This window comes from Parasteatoda tepidariorum, chromosome 1 (assembly GCF_043381705.1).
Source record: "Parasteatoda tepidariorum isolate YZ-2023 chromosome 1, CAS_Ptep_4.0, whole genome shotgun sequence".
Taxonomy (NCBI): Eukaryota; Metazoa; Arthropoda; class Arachnida; order Araneae; family Theridiidae; genus Parasteatoda; species Parasteatoda tepidariorum.
Window position 1 is genome coordinate 31,570,478 of NC_092204.1, and position 23,622 is coordinate 31,594,099.

At 31.1% G+C, this 23,622-nt stretch overlaps 1 protein-coding gene across 1 annotated transcript in view; it reads right to left on the minus strand.

Moving 5' to 3' along the window:
- Positions 1-7,895: 7,895 nt before the first annotated feature.
- LOC107438305 (cuticlin-1) overlaps positions 7,896-23,622 on the minus strand; it is an 84,941-nt gene continuing 69,214 nt past the window's right edge. Inside the window, exons 6-10 of the mRNA XM_043046615.2 lie at positions 22,175-22,323; positions 21,364-21,445; positions 17,612-17,774; positions 15,752-15,929; positions 7,896-9,435 (exon numbers count right to left, since the gene is read on the minus strand). Of these exons, the coding sequence (XP_042902549.1) occupies positions 9,212-9,435; positions 15,752-15,929; positions 17,612-17,774; positions 21,364-21,445; positions 22,175-22,323 (796 nt within the window). The 3' untranslated portion in view covers positions 7,896-9,211. The remainder of the gene's footprint in view (positions 9,436-15,751; positions 15,930-17,611; positions 17,775-21,363; positions 21,446-22,174; positions 22,324-23,622) is intronic.

The following is a 23,622-nucleotide window of genomic DNA, read 5'->3' on the forward strand; positions in this document are numbered from 1 at the left end:
ACTTTTTACTATAAAAAAATTGCACAAAACTTAGAATCACAACTGGCTGTTGCCACCACTAACTATTCTCTGCAAAAAATAGCCAATAGAAAAATACGTAATCGTAAATTTTCATGACTAGCTTTGTTTTCAGATAAAAAATTTCTGAAATTTTTATTTGTTGTAAGATATTTCGCATAAGAACGTGTACCCCCGCTTAACTGCTCCCGTACCCCTGGGGGTACGCGTACCACACTTTGGGAAACACTGGACTAAGGTAATGATGAGATACAATAAAAGAGTAAGGTAAAAAATCCGAGTACATAATATGATAAACAATCAATGGGCTTTATACAAAAAAAGCAGGATAATAGCGATAAATTGAGAGTCCGATTAAAAAATAAAAGAATATACAAAGGCGGTACAGAAGGCGGATGCTAAAGTTAGATGAAGATGCGGCACTAAAGGCTGAGGTTAAGATGAGGATGCAGGGGTTAAAGCTGATCTTAAGATGATGCAAACTGCAAACATAAGGCAGTGGTAGTTGTCATTGTGTCTATCATGGGGATCCTTCTCCTCCGCAGCTCTCTGCAGCTTCAATGATGGGTAACTGCCTTGGTAACGCGTAAAGCTTCATTTTTCTGTTCTCTAAATTTTTTCACGTGTTACAAAGTACATCACCTATCACAAATTTGCGCCATTTTGAGAAAAATCTAGAAACACTGTGGTTTTAGGCAATTATTGTAATTAATTAGAGCTCCGTAAGTTCCAGCAAATTTGCAATACCGGTTGCAATATCGTCAATCGATTCGTGAACGCTTATGCTTTTCGACGGAAAAACAGGTAAAGTTTATCCCTTTCTTAGAAAATTTTAAAAGAAAGTAGGCGTTACTTTCAAACTTTGGAAGGAAAGTAGGCGTTACTTTCAATTGTGAATCCCGCATAAATATTTGAGTTAGCTTATGAAATACATATTTTTAAAGGTTCGCATTTGAACTTAAGTACCCGGCTCTGCGCATGAGCATTGTTTCATCATAATTGATTAAAAAAACATACTCATGAAAGCTATAAGTATGATTTATTTGAAAACTACTTTCAAAAACCTACGAACGAAGATGTTATGACATATTTTCTTCTTGTTGAACAATAGCTTGGCTGTTGAAAGATGGTTAAATTCGTAAGAAAAAAAAAATCTCCCGCATAAGCTTGCGGCCGGCTAAAGAGAAACGAACGCATTAGGGTAAAAATTCAATTTAGGTAAGAGGTCAAATTTCAGATAAAGATAACTCTTAAATTAAAATATAAACATTTGACAGATCGAGTGTTTTTAGCTTCGACACACTGATTACAGTAACAAACTGCAATCTAATAATTATATTATATTTATAAATAAATTTATCGATTTAAAATATATCTCTAAATAAAATATCTATAAATAAATTTAAATATATCTATAAATAAATTTTGAAAAAAAAGAGAATTTTATTTTTAAAGCAAGAGTGGGGCATTTAAAAATGTTATGAATAAAATAATTTTTTATTCTTAATTGAGGGTCTTATAATTAAGCCTTTAAGGGGTCTAGAGCTTCAAATAACACCGTGTGTAGCAAAAATTTGAAGAAGTTGCTTTTTTATATCGAGTGTAAGATATTTAAAAAAATTTTTTAATGAAAATAAAATTTTATTTCATATTTAGGAACTTAGTAAAAACACTTTTGAGTCGTCAGGCATTTTAAAATTCTATAATTTGTCGAAAATTTTAAATCGAGACACTGTATATTAAATAACTTTTGATCTAACAAACGGATCTTCACGTTCTAGCACTCACACTTAATGGTTCAAGATGGTGACCTCAAATATGCCAATTACTTAATGCAGACAATATTTTAAGTTCACAATTTTAAAATCATACACGAAAACGTTCTATCTCTTAATAAATTTAAATTTTTTTCATGTTTTCAAGTTTATGAGAGGATGCCGGACACCGAGCACTCAATTTGCATTCTTTTTGGTATTATTGCTGTGGTCTGTCCATGTGAATTTGTTATTGATTATGATAACCATAAAATCGTCTTTGGTCACTTTATTGTGATCTCATGTTCAAGAAATAAGATAATAATAGCATGTTTCGATTTGTTTAGAATAGAATTTAATTTAACACGTTCACGCCGGGAAAAGTGAAAATACTGGTACGGGAGAAGAGAAAATACTGGTAGAAGAACTATTTCAATATTAGATAATATTCGGGAAGANAGGTTATCATCATTAGTCGGAAAATCTGCAGTGTACAGGATGTACAGAACAGGGCCCAATATTTCACAGCGAAAAAGCAATTCAATATAAAAATTGCATCCGTTAAAAACAATTGGTAGTTATGGATTTTTATTATTCCCGGAAAAAAAACTAAAAAATAAAATTTATTTGTTATCAGTTTTTACTCCGGTGCACCGCAAGATGAGAAAATCTAGCGTAACCCATCGGTGGGTCACCCCGGAGTGAACGTGTTAAGGTACAATATCCGTTATTTTGGCGTGTCCGGAGCAGTTGGCATCTTTGTATATTATGTATCTTTATAAGCTAGACCTAATGAGTTAAAGGATAAATACTCTACCACTTTTTTTTTTTGAAAAAAATTAATCAGAATTTTACATTATTGTCCAATAAAAACAATTGATTTCACAGTAATAACAAACCAATAAACTTAGTTAAATTATGAAGTTTTATTGTGGTAATGAGGTCTCTTAAAGATAGTTTATTTCGCTTTAACTGTTTTGTCTTTGATTAGTAAGTCTAAATATTTCGTTGATATTTTCTTTGTAGAGAGGTATAGGAAGTGAATAGAGACACGAATTTTGAATAAAGATATGTATTGCTATTAGTGACATTCTGTCAAAAAAAATTAGACTTTCATTGTAGGAAAGAATGGAACAAAACAGTAAAGGCAACCATTTTTATTTCAGGAAAAAACAACAACATGGTCTGATACAATTCAAAATAACAAACACAAATGAAAGCTACATTAATAAATAGGGGGCTCCAAATGTAAAATAACTTTCAATGAGAATAAATAAAAAATGAAATAAAGTATCTTACACTTGGAGCTGTTTTGAAAAAAAGAAACTATTTTCCTACTCAAGACACAGACATAGCAGTATTTTAACATGGCCAGCAATGAATATAATAATCGTCGTGTGCTTATTGTAGGAAAATAGTTTTATTTTTCAAATTCAACATTCACTATCTAAGAACAATTTGCACACCACGAAGCCCGTACAAAAATATTTGTTACTCAAGAACGGATCTAGGATTTTAAGGTCAGTTTTTAGTACCCCTTTTATACCTAAAACCCAATAAAACTGCTTTTTCTGTTCTTTCTACATCCGTCTCGGAACTTATTTACATTTAGTTTCAATGCTTGCAATGCACTACTAAAATTTAATTTATTTTTAAAGCTTCGTAATGTTTTTCGCAACAGCATACTCAACAATGTTATTCTTAACGATGAATGCCATATTTCATACTGTTATTCTTCTCGTCATATTTCGTAATGTTATTCCTAATGTCATACTTCGTAGCGCTATTCTTCACGTCATATTTCTTAAACTTTTCTGTTGCAGAGAAGCCAATCTAGCAAGAATAATTCAAAAATGTGTTACAAGTCACTAGAAATGTAAGGCTTCGTTATCATCCACTATTCATTGAACAACAAAAAGCCCAACTTCGAGACCAAATTTAATTTTTTCTAATAATAAACTGCTGCTACCACTTTTTACTTTTTTGGAAAAGAAACCGACGTTTCGAAAAGACCTAAAGCACGAATGTATGAAACCTGTTATAGTAGGAATAGTTTATAACAATAACATGATTCAGCGTACTGTTTACATTCAACGGTGCATGGCAAGCATTGTACTTACATAACGGTAAGCTATTTTCATTATACAAATCCATATCCATTAGCTGCCTAGGATTGGGCTGGATTTTTCTTTTTAAAAAAATCATAAATATAAATAAAACACATAATACATACATATAAAAATTGTAAATAGTTGGAAAAAGTATAAAGCACATAAAAAAATTCTTTAAATACTGTCGTAAGAACACCAATACAGAATACTGAAATGATATGTATTTCAATCATGGAGATGTTCATAAATAATTCTTATGAAGTGCTGAACAAGATTAAATTAAAAAATGTGATTAATCATTGCCAAAAGATTCATTACATATCATTAACAGCTAGTTAACATTTGAAATAAATTAAATGAATAAAATAAAATTAAAAGAATAAAAAAAAATGAATTCATAATTATTTCCATTTTTGGCACTTCGGTAATAAAATGTGTTACAGTGGTATGAATGTGTTATAAACTAAAAAGTACGGGTTTTTAAAAGTTGAATATTGTAACGTTTTATAATCATAATAATAGTTATAAAAAACAACCTGAGAAACTGATGAAAATAAGTATTGTGCTTTTTTATGTTTTATCAGCAAAACAATAACCTAATTATCTTAGAACTATAAAAATTCTTCATCCTTCTATTTTAAATTTTTTAAAATAGTCTTTTATAGATTATAACGTTCACAATTATCTTAAAAAATTTTATTTATAAAATGTGGGTACTGCCAAAAAAAAATACAGAAATCGTTGGTTTATGCTATTAAAATGACTTATCGTTTCTTTTACTCGCTACAAAACATGTATTCGTGAAAAATATTTCATAGCATATAATTATTGATTTTGAAAATTGAATTTTAATCTAGAAACATTTTATTGACGTAGCATTTTTTGTCTGAATAAAAAAGAAAAATTAAATTAAATTGTAAATCTAAAAACTTACGAATTGCTTTTGAAAAGCAAAAAGCGAAAAACTGCACTATTTTCTAAATTTCGAGTAACACAAATAAAGCACTTATTATTTACTGAAACATTTAATTCTAAAAAAAACATTTATTAACATATATTGATTTTGAATATTGAATTATATCCTAGCAACTTTTTACTGACTTGTTACTCTAGACTCTAATTGAAAAAAAAAATTAAAATTAATTTAAATTAAAAAATTTACGAAGTTACTTTAAAAAGTAAATAGTACAAAACTGTACAATTTTTTTAAATTTTAAATCACAGAAATAGCAAATATCTGATTGAAATGTTTTATAGTAACAGAAATTATTTTATTTTAAAAATAACAAACTAATTGTCACAGACTGTTACCCCAGTTTCTTATTGTATTTTTAAATGGTTTCACATTGAAATTTAGCCTACTATTTTAGGTGGGCTATCTTTTTCTCAGATTGTTGTAATTTTTGAGTTTATGTACAAATTTCTGTAAACAAAACATTCTTATCTGGTATTATGACTTAACAAAGGGGAAGAATTTCTCCAGACAATAAATATGCAGTGGATTGCTGAAAAGAACAACATATAATCTGAAATTCCATATTGTTTGCAGTCGATGTAATTCCAAGCAGGGTCGGCATTCGGCTTAGAAAAATGTACAAAATTCGTACAAATAAAGGATCAGTTTTTAAATACTAATAATTTCTAAACTATTACACATATTACAGTAATCGTATTGCTGCTGTTTTATACACTTTTTGTTTAATATTCTTTGTAGTGGTGGTATATAGATGATATTGGTTATACATGACAATTGATTTTACAACTGTAAGCAGGAATAATTTTAATTCTACAAACATTTAACCCTCTAATGGGCCATTTATTTCTAATAAAGGTAAGTTAAAGTATTTTTGGAATTGAAATTGATATAAGAATTCATATAAGGAAAAAAAAAAAACTCATTTAGCTTATAAAAAATGTATCTAAATTTTAAAGTATATTTACCACGACCTATAAGGAACTAATTGACATTTATTTTTCGTTATTTATTAAATATATTTTAGAAATGCTGCAAACTTCAAAAGGAATTATGTATTCTATAACTTTCCGTAAACTAACAAATGGTTACCAATTTTATTCAAACGCGCTTCAAGAAAGCTGAAATTATTAACAAATGGAAATCTATATTAAAAGTGGTAAAAAAGTTCACCATGGACTTTAAAAATTGGTGGTAAGTATACTTACCACGGCCTTAGAAAAGGTAAATATTTTTAAGGGTTAATAATTTAAGGGTTAATACTTAGAAAGGGTTAAGATCATCATCATCGAAATTTATCTCCGCACCTGAGGACGTTTACAGCCCTTTTCACTATTTTTTTAAAAGATTTCTATGCAAACTTTCATATATTTATTGAAATTATTTGTATGCATTGGAGGTCAATATCATTACACATCAACTGCGTAAACAAAGATAAAAACATTGACACATACATCTTGTTGCCACTTTGAAAATAAAATCTCGTGTAAAAATCAAGAATCTTTGCAAGTGACAAAGCACATTAACTCTTTCCAGTGCAATGTAACCCGTATGGCAACACAATTTCTACAAATGTTTCAAACCACTGGATATGTAAAACTAATTGCTTTTAGAAGATCAGCAACCACTGCTCTTAAAACAACAAAAACTAAAGCATGTCGCTTTATTCAGAATGAACAGCCAAAGGTCGCACTTTCTAATTTTCTGCCCGACTAAAATTTTCAATTTAAATTTGCTGTTCCAGAAAGGGTTAAAGTAAATTATACTGATTATTTCTTTTTCCAGTTAATTGACCCTTTTGTATATAAGAAACATTTAATAGGTAATTAAGTTCATTTCATACATTTCTAAGACTACACTAATGTGTTTTATAAACTGTAGTAAAATTTAAGGCATCGATGGCTCATTTAAGTCTTCAGCTTGTAGGCATGTGATTAATCCTCAATCCCATGGCTATCAGGATCAATGGACTTATCGCCATGATATAATTTTTTATGGGGTACAGTGCGAAAAAAAAGGACCAGTCTGAATAATTTTTTGATCTAATGATCGGATCTAGGACTCAAATCTTAATGGCTCGAGCAGGTGACCTCAAATATGCTAATTAGTTAGTGCAGACTTTATTTTAAATTACGAAATCAGACGCAAAACGTACTTTCACTAAATAAACATACTTTTTTTCCGACAAGTTTGGGTTTCTGACCTCTAAAATATAGAAGGTAGCCGCAATCTTGGAAATATGGTCACGATTGTTTGGTCAAGTAAGCAGTCCAAAGTTTGGAAGGCTCAATGTTAATTTTACTTTTTGCGTATTTCGCCATATCCGGAGAACTTTTTAAAAGAATTGAAAAAAAATTTGCCCTCAATTATAAAATTTGCTAAAAAAATTTCAAAGATATTTTCATGCAAAAAATAATTTTAATAAGTATTTATTATTTTTTTTAATTTTATTTTTAACGGCTAAAAGTATTTTGAGTTGCAATTTTTTTACATAATTTTAAATAATGTAATTTTACATTCTTTATTCGATTTTGTTTAAATTTTACATTTTGCCACGTAAAATTACATTCTCTGAAATTGTATAAGAAATTGTATATCTTTCAACTCAAAATTTTTAAATTTAATAATTTTGAACAAATTTATAATTAGATGCAAACATTTTTCAATTCACTTAAAAAGTACGCGAAATATGGCTAAATACGCAAAAATTAAAATTAATATTAACTTGTCCAAACTTTAGATCACTCTTCTGACGAAACTATTGGACATTTTTATTATAGTGGAATTATTTCCAGATTCCCGGTATTTTGTGGGGTCAGAAATCCGAAACTGGTCTCTCTCTGAAAAAAAAATGGCATGTTTATTCAGAGAAAGTATATTTTTAAGTCTGATTTCGTAACTTAAAATATAAGTAATTTCGTAATTAGTTAGCTGCGCTATTTGATTAGCATATATGAGGTCATGCCCTCGAACCATTAAGATTGAATCCTAGAACGTAAAGAACTGATCATCAGATCAAGAATAATTCAATATGCTCCGTTTATTTGTTTGCGCACTGTAGATTAAAACCTTCAAGGTTTGTGAATTGTGAGAGGTTGAAGAATTGACACCGTGACTTAAAGAACTGACAATTGATAGTGATAGAAACATTGGTGAAATGTGTGGAGCGAACAAGATAACAGATTAACCTTTTGCACTTGCATGCACTTTAAAATGCAATTTTAATTAATGCAAGAACTATTTTTTTAAAAATATGTGATGCAATATTATAAAACAACTGATGATCACAAAATAATGAGGTAACGAAATTTTTAAGTTTGAAAATGGTGACTATTGATGCTATCGCTGAGGTGACAATGGAATGCTGAATGTTAAATGTTTACATATTAGAAACTTATCAAACATATGGGAGTATAAAAACCATAAGAAATCTTCTCTTTAATGTCGTGCATCAATTATTGTAATATGTGTAATAGTTTTCGAAAATATATTTCAAATAACAAATAATACTAGAGGTCTCTAAAAGGAGATAAACTTCGATTATTTTATTCATTTCTCACCACTATATATTCAGGGCTACCAAGTACTATGCTTTTTGCAAAATTTTTTATAGAATGATAGACAATTAAACTCTAAAGCTTTCAGAATTTTCGTTTGCCAACATTTTAAAAGCTCCATTACGAGAGAGCTATAAAAAAGAGCCGATTCTTATGAGCTTTAGAATTATTTCCATTCAGTGGCGTGGAAAATACCTTTAAATCAAATTTACAAACCAAAGAGTTATGCATTAAAAGATAAACTTAGTTACCACTCAAAGTAATTTCGTAAAAAAAGCTTAGAAAGTTGGCAGACCTGTTTGTCATTTCGTAAAAAAAATATTCCTGTATAACAACTTTGCAACTTTCCTGTATAACACCCTTATAATAACGTAGCAAAATGTATGTTTTAATTTGTTGTTCTTGGTTAAGTAAATTTGATTTAATTGATTTTGATGTTGTAGACGACTACATATAAATTATTTGAAGGTTCATACTAAATTTTATTTTAGTTATGTAGTGATGAACCGTTTAAGGTGATGGCGAAATTAGCTAATCTTTCTCAAGTCTTCATTTATCAAATATTTTGTAGAAAGCGGAGCAGTTGGCAGCCCTGCAAACATTATAGCGGTATCCTATGAAACAATTGCAACTAGCATCATCTTGAATTTACAATCACTATTAAAGTTTTAATAAGCTAGAGCCAAACCCTGATCCAGAGATTAAGCATGGCTTAGGTGAAAGACATTGTTAAAAAAAAAAGTAAAAGAAGAACTAACAGTTATGACAATGTTTCAAAATGAACTAATTTTAAATTATCTAGTCCCTAGAATAAGCATGATTAGAATAAGGCCCAGAGTAAATAGACGATGCCGATGAAGCACCTTTCCTACGTCGACGTTTGTGGAGAACACACACTACCAGGAACATGACTGCCAGCATGAGAAGGATTCCAGCAACAGCAATACCAGCAGCGAATTTTCTCGTCGATACGCAGAATTCATCACTTTCTAAATGTCTCAAATCCGATTCCAGAGGAAGTTCTGTGAAGAGAGAGAAAATAATTAATTACTGGTCTTTAATATTATTTACTCATTTAACCATTAATGCTCAGCCGAAAGAAAACTGGTTTATTTATAAAAAAGCACTTGCACTTAAGAAGTTGCAGTGCTTCTTAGTTTATGCTAAGTGGATTATTTATGTCTATTCTCTTCCACTTTACCTTAACAAACAGCTTGAGTTGCTGTCAGGCTCAAATATAAATATTTACGTTATCAGGACCGTGAACTTTCTATGCTTTTGGGGAAAATTTATTCTAGTGGTAGCTAAGTTCGTGTTTTTATGTACGGTTATTTGTTTTAAAAATTTGATTTAAAGTGATATTCTCACCACGACATAAAAATAATTCATAAGTGCATACGAAATGCCCCTTTGTTCTAGTTCTGGAGGGGAGTAAGGCTGCCAACTAACACGCTATTAAAAACTTCTGCTGCCACTATTTTATTTAAGGAAAACAGGGAATTATTTAAAAGTGAACGATTCGAAATTCTTTTTTTCAAGAAGATAAAGACAAAATCTTGTTTCATTCATGAAATTTATCCGGGAAAATCAAAACACTTGTGTATACCATACAGGGATTGATCAAAATGAAAACACTTCAATACTAACTCTATACAATTAATCTTTCTTTTAGAAGTAAATGTTTTGAAAGATTTTGGATGACACACCGTAACATATGTTTCTAAAAGAAAAATTATTTACATAGATTTTGTATAGAAATGTTTCCTTTATTTTTTATCAACCTCGGTACATTTATAATTTAAATATCTACATTTGAGAATAAAAGTTTGGTATCTATCTTTGACAGAACTGAAGTTTTGTCTGTTCGTGATTATATCGTCTAGTATTTTACAAATGTGATGTTACACATTTACATTTCTGAAATATTTGTGATTGCGATAGTTCGTAACTAATGAGGTAGTCGATACTAGCAAAAATTATAATTAAACAGGGTTCTTAAAATTTTAAAACTGGTAGCAAAAGTTACAAAATAACATGTATTTTTTTAAATTTGTGTCCACCACTATGCTTAGTTTTTCCAAATAAACACATCTAGTATCAAAATTGAATTACTTGTATTTTTAAGATAAAACTGGAAGCTCATAAAAGAAATTTTAAACATTTTTATTAGAATATTCACAATATTTTTTATTTTTTAATGGACTGTTCAAGCTCTGAATTAAGCATAAATGTCGTACCACTTTTAACATAAAGGTACTCTTTGTGCTATTAATGAAATATTTTGTCATCACAACAGTTGACTGAATGTCTTAACTACTGTTATAATAATACTGTAGATTTGCTGGTATTTTGCTGCTTTTTCTCATATAATTAAAGTGGTGGCAGATTTATATTTTAAAACTTGTTTTTGGTTTAACCCCTTAACGATCTTATTATTTTCCAGAAAATGGTCATAAAAGTGCCTTTTCTTTATTCCAAAAAGTATATTAAAAAGGTGTATGTACAATATATGCATTCATTTTGGATTTTTTATTTTTAGCTTCAAATTTAAAACTTCATATGTCCATGTAACTCTAACTCCATAATGTGCACAATATTTAAAAATATTTCATTACCGAACACAAACTACGTGTATTCAAAAAGAGAATAAGTAGCTGAGCTAAGAGTAGAAAATACATATCACAAATACATATATTTGGATAGTTCTGACATCCAGTTTGAAATTAACTATCTCCAGTTACATTAAAAGTATGCTTCCACAGTCATCTAGTGTGTAAAGTAAGGTATAAAAAAAATTTTAAAAGACACAAAAGAAATGGGTAGATTTAATTCTAGCCCGGTTATAGCCCGAAAATATCACGGACACGAGAAATAGGAGACGAAAGCTCATCCCGTGATTTCGAAGAGAGCTCGAGGGAAGAGGTAAATATATTTGATTAAAAGTATTTTTGACTGTCACGACATATAAATATTTTTAAAAAAAAGTATACTGAAAAAAAAATTATTACTCATCTGATAATAATTCAGTGACTTTAATAAGTGCAAACGAAACTAATGTATTTTTCTTGTCTTAATCGTAATTCTACTACTTAATTGAAATTCCATTACAATTTTAAACATTGCAGTAAATTGTTTGATTTTATATTTAATTTAAAAAATTATATTACAATGATCTTTCCCAAAACTATTTCTAAAATATTTCAACAAATATATTAGGGGTACGGGAAAGTAATCTCGTTTCGGTGCATTTGATATTTGTTATCAAGGTTTTTTTTTTAATCAATAATGTATTTACCATCGTTAGCAACACCTTTCAATGCCGGATCGATCGAAAAAAATAGATTGGTTTATAAGACTAACGATTATTTAAAGCGCCGAAACTATATTACTTTCCGGACCCAATTATGGGTCCCGTATAATAATGGGTAAAGTACCTTTGTACTAATGGTATCAGACCCAATAATGGGTCCCCCGTGTAGTATAAGAGTAGACATCGCTAAGTAAAGAAAAATCAACTGTAGCTATAAATAAACTTCAAGCTCTCCCCTCCTCCAAATCAATAAATAAAAAAGAAAAAAAAAGAAAGAAAAAAAACAGGGCTGTTTGTTTCCCAAAAAAGAGAAGAAACTGGTGCCAAAACTATTTCATTTTAAGATTTTTGAAACAGTAACATGAAAAAGCTTTTACATTTTTAATTATAAGCCATGCATTACTAATTTCTTTTCCCCAGATCACAAATAGTTGTGTATGTATTGTATATTAAAACTAAAAAACACGAACTGGCAGTAAAGGATTTTTAACTCTTCTCGAAAACAAGGCAGGTATGAACTACCAGTTCTTGCTTTCTCTTTTCCGGGTTACAAACAGCTCAGGTGAAACGATTGGTTTATGTTTCGATGATTAGACCAATTTTCTCTTTCGCATCGCCAGTGCAAGTGATTCATCCAAAAATTAGCAGCCCTGAAACTTAGAAAATTAAAAAAGAAAAAAAAATTCTCCCTAACCGAGGGATAGATCATTGATGCATCATTGCTTCGTATGATCAATGACTAACTTAAATATTTTCCAATTGCTTCAGGGTAAATTAAGCAGTACGCAATTAATCACAGTTGCATGCTTGTCTAGACAAGTTCTGGTACGCCTGGGATTGTAGTTCAAAAGTTAATGTTGTAGAGAAATTTTGTTTTTGTTTTTTGTGCAGTGGTCGAAAGTTAGTCGAAAACAAGTCACTGATCCAAGAGAATGAAATTACAGTTATCCAGTATAATTAGTCTTTCTGGCTGTCATTACGTCAGCTCTAATTTGACCACAGTAAGGCTCCTATACTATGACCACAGTTGCTGATAAGTAAGTACTATAACGTCTAAGGTAGAATTCATGTTGATGTTAACCCTTTGCACTCAGAGTATTTTAAAATGCTGTTTGATTTAATATCAGCACTATAGCATCTAAAATACACAATATACTATTGTTATAAAATTTTAAAATTCTTAAAATAAAGTGGATACTAATTAAAGTATAAAATTTCTAAATTTTAAAGTGGTGACTGTTGATGGGACCTCCGAGTGCAAAGGGTTAACATGGCTTATTTACCGGACTTACATTTTTTTTTATCAAAAAAGAGAGCATCTTTGTTGAAAAAGTGGTATCAGATATGTGATTGAATTAGTATTATTTTCTTCATTTAGCTTCGAATTAGGCTTAATATACAAGTCATCTACTGGTCACGAAATTTTACGTGACCTTTATTCCAAATGCGATGCTTTTCTAAGATTTTTGACTTGCTTAGTTTTTAAGATACGATACCTTCTGATCTGATCGTGTTTTATGAACAGGGCGAGGGCAGCGGCCCCTATCCCATCCCATGCATTATTATCGTTGGATAAGTTCTTTGAGATCAGCAAACTATTGGTAGCTGTTAAATACAATACCTTCTCCGAATCCGATATTGAGAAATAGGAATTAGTTTTTATAAAGAACTGGCGATTAACTGAAACCACTAAAAGATAATTTTGTAAGAGATTTTCTTTAACGGTAGGCATTCTGATATAACAACGATAAGACTTCAAAACCAAATATAGATAAATTATTAATGAAGTATTTTTGTGTATATAAATGCCTTGCTTATCCAAAATTAATGTTAACATTGAAATAACCAAAGTAACCATTATCATTTTAAAAACGAAACATGTTCCGAAACTAAAGTATTGCCGTTTAAGGCGTTGTTTTCCGAAGGCTCCGAAGTCATATAAAAGATGATTTTTTGCGCGAATCGTATGCTGTTTTCATAACTGCTATGAGTTTGCAACAGTAAATCATGGCTGTTGGATCAAGTTTAGCATATCTATAACCAGCGCTGTCTATGCTTAGTCTCAAAATGGCGGAAAACGTCTATATAGAGAAGATATAGAGATAAAAAGAGCTCGTGGTCTAATTTTTTAATATTAAAAATCTTACTCCAAATGCTGCATTATGTGGGCTCGCAAAAATTGAGAATAAGGCAGTAATCTGATAATTTTCATCTAGGTCAGGGCTGTCCAACTGGCGGCCCGCGGGCCGCATCTGGCCCGCCAGCACATATTGTGCGACCCGCCAAATTCTTATTCAGGCTGATCACCCTCAGTTTTCCCATTAAAATATAAGCAAATTGTTTTATAATCCTTCTGTTCCATTGTTTTATAATTAATAATTCAACTATTANGAACCTGAAGTGTCCCCTTAAATACAATACCGTCTTTGAGTCCGATATTGAGAAATAGGAATTAGTTTTTATAAAGAACTGGCGATTAACTGAACCACTAAAAGATATTTTTGTAAGAGACTTTCTTTAACGGTAGGCATTCTAATATAACAACGATAAGACTTCAAAACCAAATATAGATTTATTATTAATGAAATAATTTTGTGTATATAAATGCCTTGCTTATCCAAAATTAATGTTAACATTGAAATAGCCAAAGTAACCGGTCATTATCATTTTAAAAAAGAAACATGTTCCGAAACTGAAATATTGCCGTTTAAGACGCTGTTTTCCGAAGGCTCCGTAGTTATATAAAAGATGCTTTTTTGTGCGAATCATATGCTGTTTTCATAACTGCTGTGAGTTTGTAACAGTTACTCATGGCTGTTAGGTCAAGTTTAGCATATTTATAACCGGCGCTGTCTGTGCTTATTCTGAAAATGGAGTAAAACGTCAATATAGAGAAGATATAGAGATAAAAAGAGCTCGTGGTCTAATTTTTTAATATTAAAAATCTTTTCCAAATGCTGCATTAAGTGGGCTCACAAAAATTTACGAAAACTGAGAATAAGGCAGTAGTCTGATAATTTTCATCTAGGTGGAAATATGTCGCCAAATTGGAGATTTTTAATAAAGTATATTAACTTTTAAAATATCCATATATATATTTCTCTTACACAGCGACAAAAAAAGCCTCATTTCAACTCCCCGAATGGCAACGCTAGAAAATCGACCAATGATTGCCGCTAAAAATGTCACATGCCAAATCTAGCTGAGGTGGCTCAACATATAGCGCTTTTAAGAAGGGAAACGGAAATAAACAGAGGGAGCATTCTCACCAAACGTGATCTCTTCCGAAATTCACCCTATCAGCTGCGGCAATCTCAAACTATTAAGTTAGGCAGAAGTGAGTAGTCTTTGTCGATCGATCTCTATTTTAGTATTTTGTCGAAAGCGCTTTTTTTCATGAATTTATATATTACGAATTTATTTGACGATTTTTGATTTATATCACGAATTTATTTGTTTTATTATTGTCATTCATTGAAAAATTAGTCTTAGTCGTGTTGTTACGCTTTAAGATTTTATACTATAGCACATTTCTAATAGGTTTAACGAATTACATGTCATTTATTTGAATTCAAATTTATTTAAATGACTTAGTATTTACTAAAAAGATGTAATTTTTCTTTTTTAAAAAAAGTTTTAATATGGATTTGAATGATTGTTTTGAATTCTTAGAATTTTGTGCATTTGCAATGTACGCAATCTTGATGGTTTGCGAAGCAAACCATTTAAGATTGCGTAGCAGTTTTCGGCGGTTGGCGAGCATTAGCGACCAGGGAGCGCAACCCACTAGTTTAAGTTATTTGTCCGTTCTAAATCCCAGATAATTCTTCACGGCAAGATGTATATAGTTCAAAATTATAGCTTTGCTTTAAGTGCACACGGCATTTAGACTGTGCATTTTTTTTTCTTTGTCCAAAGAGCTTCGAAAAACCATATTTCAGTTAATCAAGAATTGCATTTTACAAGCAAATAAATATTTAAATAGAAATTATTAACGGATGGAATAAGTAATTATTAACGGATCTCACCACTGGATTGTTGTTCATCCACTTCACTAACGTAAAGACCAGAAAAGACTTCTACGCTCCTATCTCTTGCGTGAATTTCTTCTTGTCTCAAAGCAAGAAGGTTGCCATTTTCTTCTAATTGGTCGCTGCTTCTCCTTCTTCTTCGGCGAATGTTGTAACCTCCATCGCAGATGGGTGGCTGTTTGAGATATAAAATATCATGACTGTAACGAAACAGCATCACGTGTTAATGTTCTTTCGTTGCATTCATGGCACTCTATGCAAGTGAGATTGAATGCCAGAATAGCCAATGAAAAAACATTCGAAATGCTGGGAATAATGTTTTCAAATTTTCGCAAATTTTTTTTTCGCATACATTGTTACGTCATAACCTTTATTACATTTGTTAAATTATATATGTTACCGGCAAAGTATGAAATCCGGCATTGTATAGAATGCCTAAAATTAGCCGGCAAAGTATGAAATGATTCATATTTCACACATTTTCTAGGTAAATGAGAAACCGACAAACAAAGTATAAAATACATCTCCGATTCGTCAAAATGTCCTTCAAAAATGACAAATTCAAAGCGTCATCCGATTTTATATTAATTTATTCGTGGATATAATTACAATCATTCGATATTTTTATACTTACTGATGATAGATTAGAAGAAACATCAGTGTTTGGAGTATCGGGCAAATATATACCGGGCAATGGCACTTGAGCTTAAAAATATATCAGTGTAGGGTATACCGGGCAAATGAATCCCTGGCAGTGGCACTTGACCTTAAAAAACATCAGTGTAGGGTATACCGGGCAGTGGCACTGAACCTTAAAAAACATCAGTGTAGGGTGGCAAATGTATACCGGGCAATGGCACTTAACTAAACCTAGTATGACTAGACCTTTGGTAAATGTCCGAAATATGTGCTAGGTCTAGGTCTGGGTCTTGTCCCCAATTGTAGACTTCCATCTACGCATTCCACATTGATAATGCATTTTTCACTGTTTGCTGCAATAAATTTCTGATTGAATATCAACGACTTTCCTTTCTTTCTTTCCGATTCAAAAATCCATATGAGATTTCTTGATTCGTTGAAAAATAAAGCGAACGCGAAAAAAAAGACCCTGAATAATTGTGTCCAACTGGAAACATTAAAAATAGCAATAAAATAATAATAATAATAAAATAATAATAATAATAAAATAATAATAATATAATAATAATAATAAAATAATAATAAAATAATAATAATAATAATAATAAAATAATAAAAATAATAAAATAACAACAACAGAATAACAGAGATGTCGACTGCTTCAGATTCTGCAAAATATTTAAAGAAGCGATAGAAATCTATTAACTAAAATCTGTAGTTTTTCGGTTAATTTTGCAAAAATTTTCAAAGGCTCAACACAACTGTGGTTATAATCATAGTCATTTGGTTGCCCGAGGCCTTTACTCCCCGTGGGGCCTTTTACTTCTCCATTATGTTACACTTAGTCTCGTAGCAGCTTTAATCATGAATAAAAAGATAAAAAGAAGAACAAAAACCAAAAAAAAAACTGAACCAAAAATCGTACATTCAAAGACTACCACTCGAAAATATTTATGTGCTGTTCCGAAAAAGTTGGCAACTCTGGAATAACAATTTTTTAACAATAACGTGTAATAATATCAATAACTTGTTTTAGACTTAATCCGAGTTATTCATGCTTAGGAAACCTTGAAAAACTGTTTGATTGACATAAAAACTTAGAAAATAAATCATCTGAAACTTAAAACACGTTTTAAAAATGCTTTTTAAGTTGTGACCAAACAACTAAAGAAATAACAATAAATAAATGTATTGTGAAAAGAAGAAAATAAAACTTACAACATCTTCACATCCTCCAGCGTTTTTCAGACACATCTTCACGTTGCACTGATAATATACAGAGGAAGTGTATGGAAATTTATGAGCTTGGAAGCCAACACGGGCCGTTGTTTTATTATTTATATATTCAAGCGGCCCCATTATGTCTTCGTCTACTGGACACCTAAAATCAACAAAAATATTTTACTGCCTTTTTCGAGTTATTCATCCGTAGACATGACAGATATTGCTTGTTTACTTTATTATGCTGAAGTTAGAATAACCAGATAAAACATATAATTTCAAATATCAAACCTACTCATATATTAAACATGCAATTCCTAGATCAAGTTAAGTTTTAACAACAATTTGCATAACGGTTGAGAGCAAAAGTTAATAGTAAAGAAACGAAGCATAAGTAGATATGAAATGTACCAATGAAGTATATTTAACCAAGCGAAAATTCGTGATTTTTAAGTATTTTTTCTCACTTTTAAATTAATGCAAGCATCTGCAAAACTTTTGTTAAGCAACTGATATTTAATGAAATATTTAGTTTTTAAAAACTACAGAGTAACAAGAAATGGTTGGTTGTGGTTTTTCTATAACACATCGCAAACTCAATCAGGCAGATATTGAACTTTCTGTAGCCTCTTATTCCACTTGGTCCAGTCCTTAGCTAGATCAAGCCAAGAAAACCGTTCACCCACAGAAAGCCATGAACCAGCACATGATTTTCAAAGAGATCACTCTTCTCCAGTTATGAACAGAAGAGCAAATGGTCTGTAGTAGATTGATGTGAATTACACTTGAAGCACATAGGAAACTCCTTTTGTTTTTGCACGCATAAAAGTGTACGAGTATGTCTACTGTTGAATCTGGTAATGATTGTCTGTAGTTTTCTATCGCCCTCTAGCTCTATGGCAGCCCCAGGAGGTTTTTGTTGGTACCACTCTTGAGTAGGTGGAATCCTCCACGTCCTGTTGTTATTGTACTTTCTTGATCATAAAAGTTATTTAAATACTAAAAATGGGCCTAATAAGAAGATTTTGCTACATCACGCGGAGCTAAGAGCACTCAAGAATGAAGCATGGTAAATTTTCTTATTGTCTTAAAACACAAGAATTGCCACCTAGAGCCCCAATGGCTCAGGGGATAAAGCGCTCGCCTTCCAATGAGGTGAACCGGGTTCGAATCCCACCGATGTCTGGTTGATACGAATCCGCATTCGGCTGTCACCGACCACAGTGCTGACGTGAAATATCCTCAGTGGTGGACGGATCATGGGTCAGAGTCCCTTTGCCGTCAGGCTAACCGTGGGAGGTTTTGTGGTCTTCCTCTCCATGTAACGCAAATGCGGGTTAGTTCCGTCCTCCACGAAGGTAAAATTTCTCCTAATACTTGATCCAGGAGTTCCCTTGTCTTCCAGTTTGGGTTCAAAATTAAAAGGCTACGGAGTTGAACATTGGTAGTTGTAAACTCAAAAATTGGGTCGGCTGTACAGCTACGGTTATATACATAAAAAGAGAATTGCCACCTATTGGAAACGATTTGAATTCAATGGATTTTTCTGTTTTTTATGTCTTGGAGACAAGATTTAATTCTTATCCTTATCAGAAGACGCTAAAACGCAGGTGAAACTTTTCATTCTGTTTCCCTTTGATTGGTGGTTAAAAATTTAGAGAAAAGTGTGTTCAAGTAAGCTTGAGATATTTTTTGAATGTAGAAAAAATGCTTTCAGAATATCAAAATTCAAACAAATTATCAGAGGATCACTTTCACACCGCGTGATTCTGAGTAAACGTGCCATATTTTCTTTGCATTTTGATATTTCGAAGAAACAAAAAATTCAGCATTCAAAACTTCATGATTTACGCTAGGCCTACCTGAATTCACTTTTTCTATACTTTAAGTTTTAAATTACTTAAGTAAAAGAAACTTTGGCATGTAAAGCTTCGCTCGCGGTATAGTGACCTCATCCGAGCATTCTAAAGAGTAACCTTGTTCAGCGAATGGAATAGAAACACCCTTAGGCGAATTGCGGTTAACAGCAGAAAATTTTGTGACACGCTTTAACCCTTTGCACTCCGATGTCGCCTCTGAGGCGCCATCAACAGTAATTACTCTAAAATTGATATTTTTTTATACTTTATTAGTTATTAATCACTGTATCCATGCGTACTCAAATCAAATGTTCTTCAACAATACTGCCGTGCAATTGAAAAATCAAAGTAGGCGACAGAAATTTCAAAATTGAGATTTTTATACATTTGGCATCCTGCTAATATTAAGCTCTCCCCTCTCTATGCATATTACAAATTGTAAACATATTATCTATTTTACATATTACAAATAAATTTTGTCACATCGGGTTTTTAAAATTCTATTTTAGCGTTCACAGCATTAGCAATAGAAGGAAAAAAATTGTCAAGCCACTTTTCTTGGAATAAATCGTGAAGCATGTTGTTTTTTGAATTGCACGATAGAATATTATACATAACTCACACATATGAATGAGTTAAAGCCAGTCGTTAAGCTGGGACTTAGATAAATAATTCATATAGGCATTCGTACATGGCACTCTGTATGTTTGTGTTTAAGTTCATTACTTTAAGAACTTTAAAAAATTACATGAAAATACTGCATAGTGTATTTAACTGATTTGGTGCTAATATTAGTTCAAATATTACTCAGAGAACAAAGGATTAAAGCAAAATGTTATGACTTTAAACATTTGTAAATATGATGTTTTTATTCTCTTTTGAAAGTTAAGTTTTGCTATTTGAATAAGCATTAAAATTTTATTTTATGCGTAGTATGTCTAAGTTATTGTCGTGTAACCAGATTTAAAAATCATGCTTGATACTTCTGTCAAATTTTTTAAAATTATTGTAAGTAAACTAAGCAGTTTATTTGTTTAGAAAGCCTTTGTGTTTTTGCAACGAAGTTATTTTTAGCAAAGTTTGAAAGAAAATGAAAATGAAATTATAAATCGATATTAAAAATGCTAAATGAGAAAATCAACTAAGTACGTAACATTGCCGCCTTTAAGAGTCTCGTAAAAGAAAAAGAAAAATCTAGTTTGATAGTGACCATGTTGACATTTTCCTGTATCACACTGTTGAACAACATGCGTTTAATATTTGCCCCACGACAAAAGCAAATAAATTTGCGGTAACAATTATTTCTATTAAAATACCTAAGCTGATAAAATTGAATTCTGAGTTTTAAGCAACTGAAAAACTCATTCCCCTTATTCATATATCAGTACAAAAACCATTAAGTTTCATGTTATTATTAATTATTTTTATATTCTGTAATATAAAAATAGCTTTTATATAAATACAAAAAAAATATTAGTAAAGCTAAAATACATGCATCTTTTGTTTTCTCAAATAATATGGGAATTAAGTAATTGAAAGAAAATGTTCGTTTATTTTTCAAAATAACTCTGAGGATTTTTTCTCTGAACCAATCGCTTCAAAATAATTATAGCTCAAGAAAAATTCCAAAATCGAAGGAATGTGTCTTATTATTCCTTTCATGAGATAACACAATCGAATCACTTTCACTAAGTTTAATTAAACAATGAGGGAAATGAAAAACGTTCGATTTTTTTTGGTGGCTGCCCTTGAGAAAAAACCCAGTAGCTCTCCATGTCCAATTTTTTACGCTCGTGATTATTGTAATTTTTCTTTTATACTCAATTACTTAAAAAGAATAGTCTATCAGCTTCGCTATTGTTCAGTGTGCTATGAAAAACAGATATTTACCCTTCGTTATTGATGAGGGGTTGTTCACCCCAGTTGAGTCCGTCTCTCACAAGGCAATTGGTAACTTTAATGCCGTACACATCTGCAATAATAAAAAAGATAAGGTCTATTGGTGAACAATACTCTACTTTGACTTTAGCGCAACAATAAATTTGTTAAATAAAAGGTTTTGTATCAAACGTTCAATACCGGAAATAATTCCTGACATAATATATATTCTTAGATTTTCACCCGGAACTTATATTAATTTTTTGAGAAAAATGATAGAGAAAACTTTACTTTTGATGTCGAACTTTCAAATTTTGGGAGTTTTCTTGATTTATTTATAGGAACATTTATAGTGGTAGTAAATTTTATGATTAAAATTTTTTTTATCGACTTAACAAATTAATTTAGAAATCTTTTTTCCACCATTAAATACAACTTCGATAAAACCTATTGACTGCCTTGTGTGGGCATATTTACGGACAAATTTAAACAAATACAGGAATGCCACGGGCATGTAAAAATGCAAAAAATGGAACAAACTCATTTCTTTTTTATTTATCTTCTCTATAATTTTCCAATCGTAACAACTCGTATGGCTTACATTGCAAAGTTTATTCATATTTAAAACAAAAACATCCTTAGTACTTACTTTCATTAGTAAACTTTAAAGAAATGAAAGTCGATAATTTCAATATTTTTTAATTTAATTTGAATATTACTAGTCAACACTTTTTTGCATTTTTAGTCACCTTAGAAGTAACTGCAGAAGTATAAATATTTTCGACATAAAAAAAACTGAAGATTACTTAATTCTATAATTTACCTTGAAAATCAATACTTATGGAAAGACTCAGTAGATCGCCAATTTTGACATTTTCTGCCACAATGGCTTCGTCTGGATCGCCAACAAATATTTTCATGGTACAAGTTGGCATTGGAGCAGTAGCTAAAACTGGCGTTGTACCAATCATACTGTAAAAAGAAGAAAAGGATAACAGTGAGAAGAAAAACTAACTTCATCTCAAAATAACACTGGGTAATTTACATTTAATAGGAAATGTTCATATTTAATATTAAATATGCACAGCAATATTCTTGAAGCATACAATAAATATAATGCTATGAGAAACTCTGATAACAAGTACAAAAGTCGAGTTAAAGCAATCACAACATCAAAACAAAAACTGAGTAAACAATTAAAATTCAGCAGGATAAAAGGTGATAAAAACAGTGAGACACCCGAATAAAATGAGAAATTGGTAAACCTAAGTGGACAAGACAAGTGATTAAATGTCTGGAGCAGGCAGGTTCTGATGCTAGGTGATTATATTTGCCTGTACCTCTTCAAGCGTGGTTTTGATTATTGTTTTGATTTTATTCCTGCAGGCCAATTCTGCGTAACACTGGTGTTGGTTTTTTACCTTCAAACTGATCTCCACGGAGTGTCTGGAAGTGGGAGCAGTCAAATACTAGGTGGTCTATTGTCTGTTCAATTTGGCAATAATTACAGTTAGGAGTTTTGTTAAATAACCTGTGTTGGTGTACCCCAAACACCCCGCGGCCAGTTAAAAATTGATTTAGATAGAAGTCAGCCTGTAGGCTTTTTATCGAAGGGTCCTTGAGAAATGTAAACGTCTGCCGGCCTCTATCAGAACTCTGCCACTCTAATTTCTACTGTTTCATATGAGCTTTTAAAAAGGTTTTGATCTGGGCGGTTGTACTCGGGACCTCAATATTGACCTGACCGATGCTGATGGCCTGTTTGGCTGCATGATCCGCCTCCTCATTGCATCTAGTCCCGCAATGAGCTTTTACCCAACCACTTATTTATTTATACCACTTTGGTATGAATAGTTACCACTATTTTCGGCATTGAGCTGCACAAAAAATATTAAAAATCTGAATTTTTTTTACAACGTGTAAAAGCTATTAAAGTGTAAAAATTTGGGTGATAAACAAAGCTAAGAAAAGATTTGGCGAAAAAGCTTAGTATACTGTCTTAATATATCTCAAATTTCGTTGCCACTAGAAAATACTATTTTGTAAAGCGAAGAAAGTTGGCATCTCTGCGAATGTACAGTTAACACTATCAATTAAATCTTTTGTACTAAAAATTCTGTCTATGGCTATAAAAAAAAAACGGATGTAGAAGTTTTTTTCCAAGACATAACTCAATATTTCCACACTTATGCAAGTTTCATTGCGTACAATACATGTAATATCTGAAAGTCATTTAGTAAAGTAATAAGGATTAAGTTAATATTTATTCAT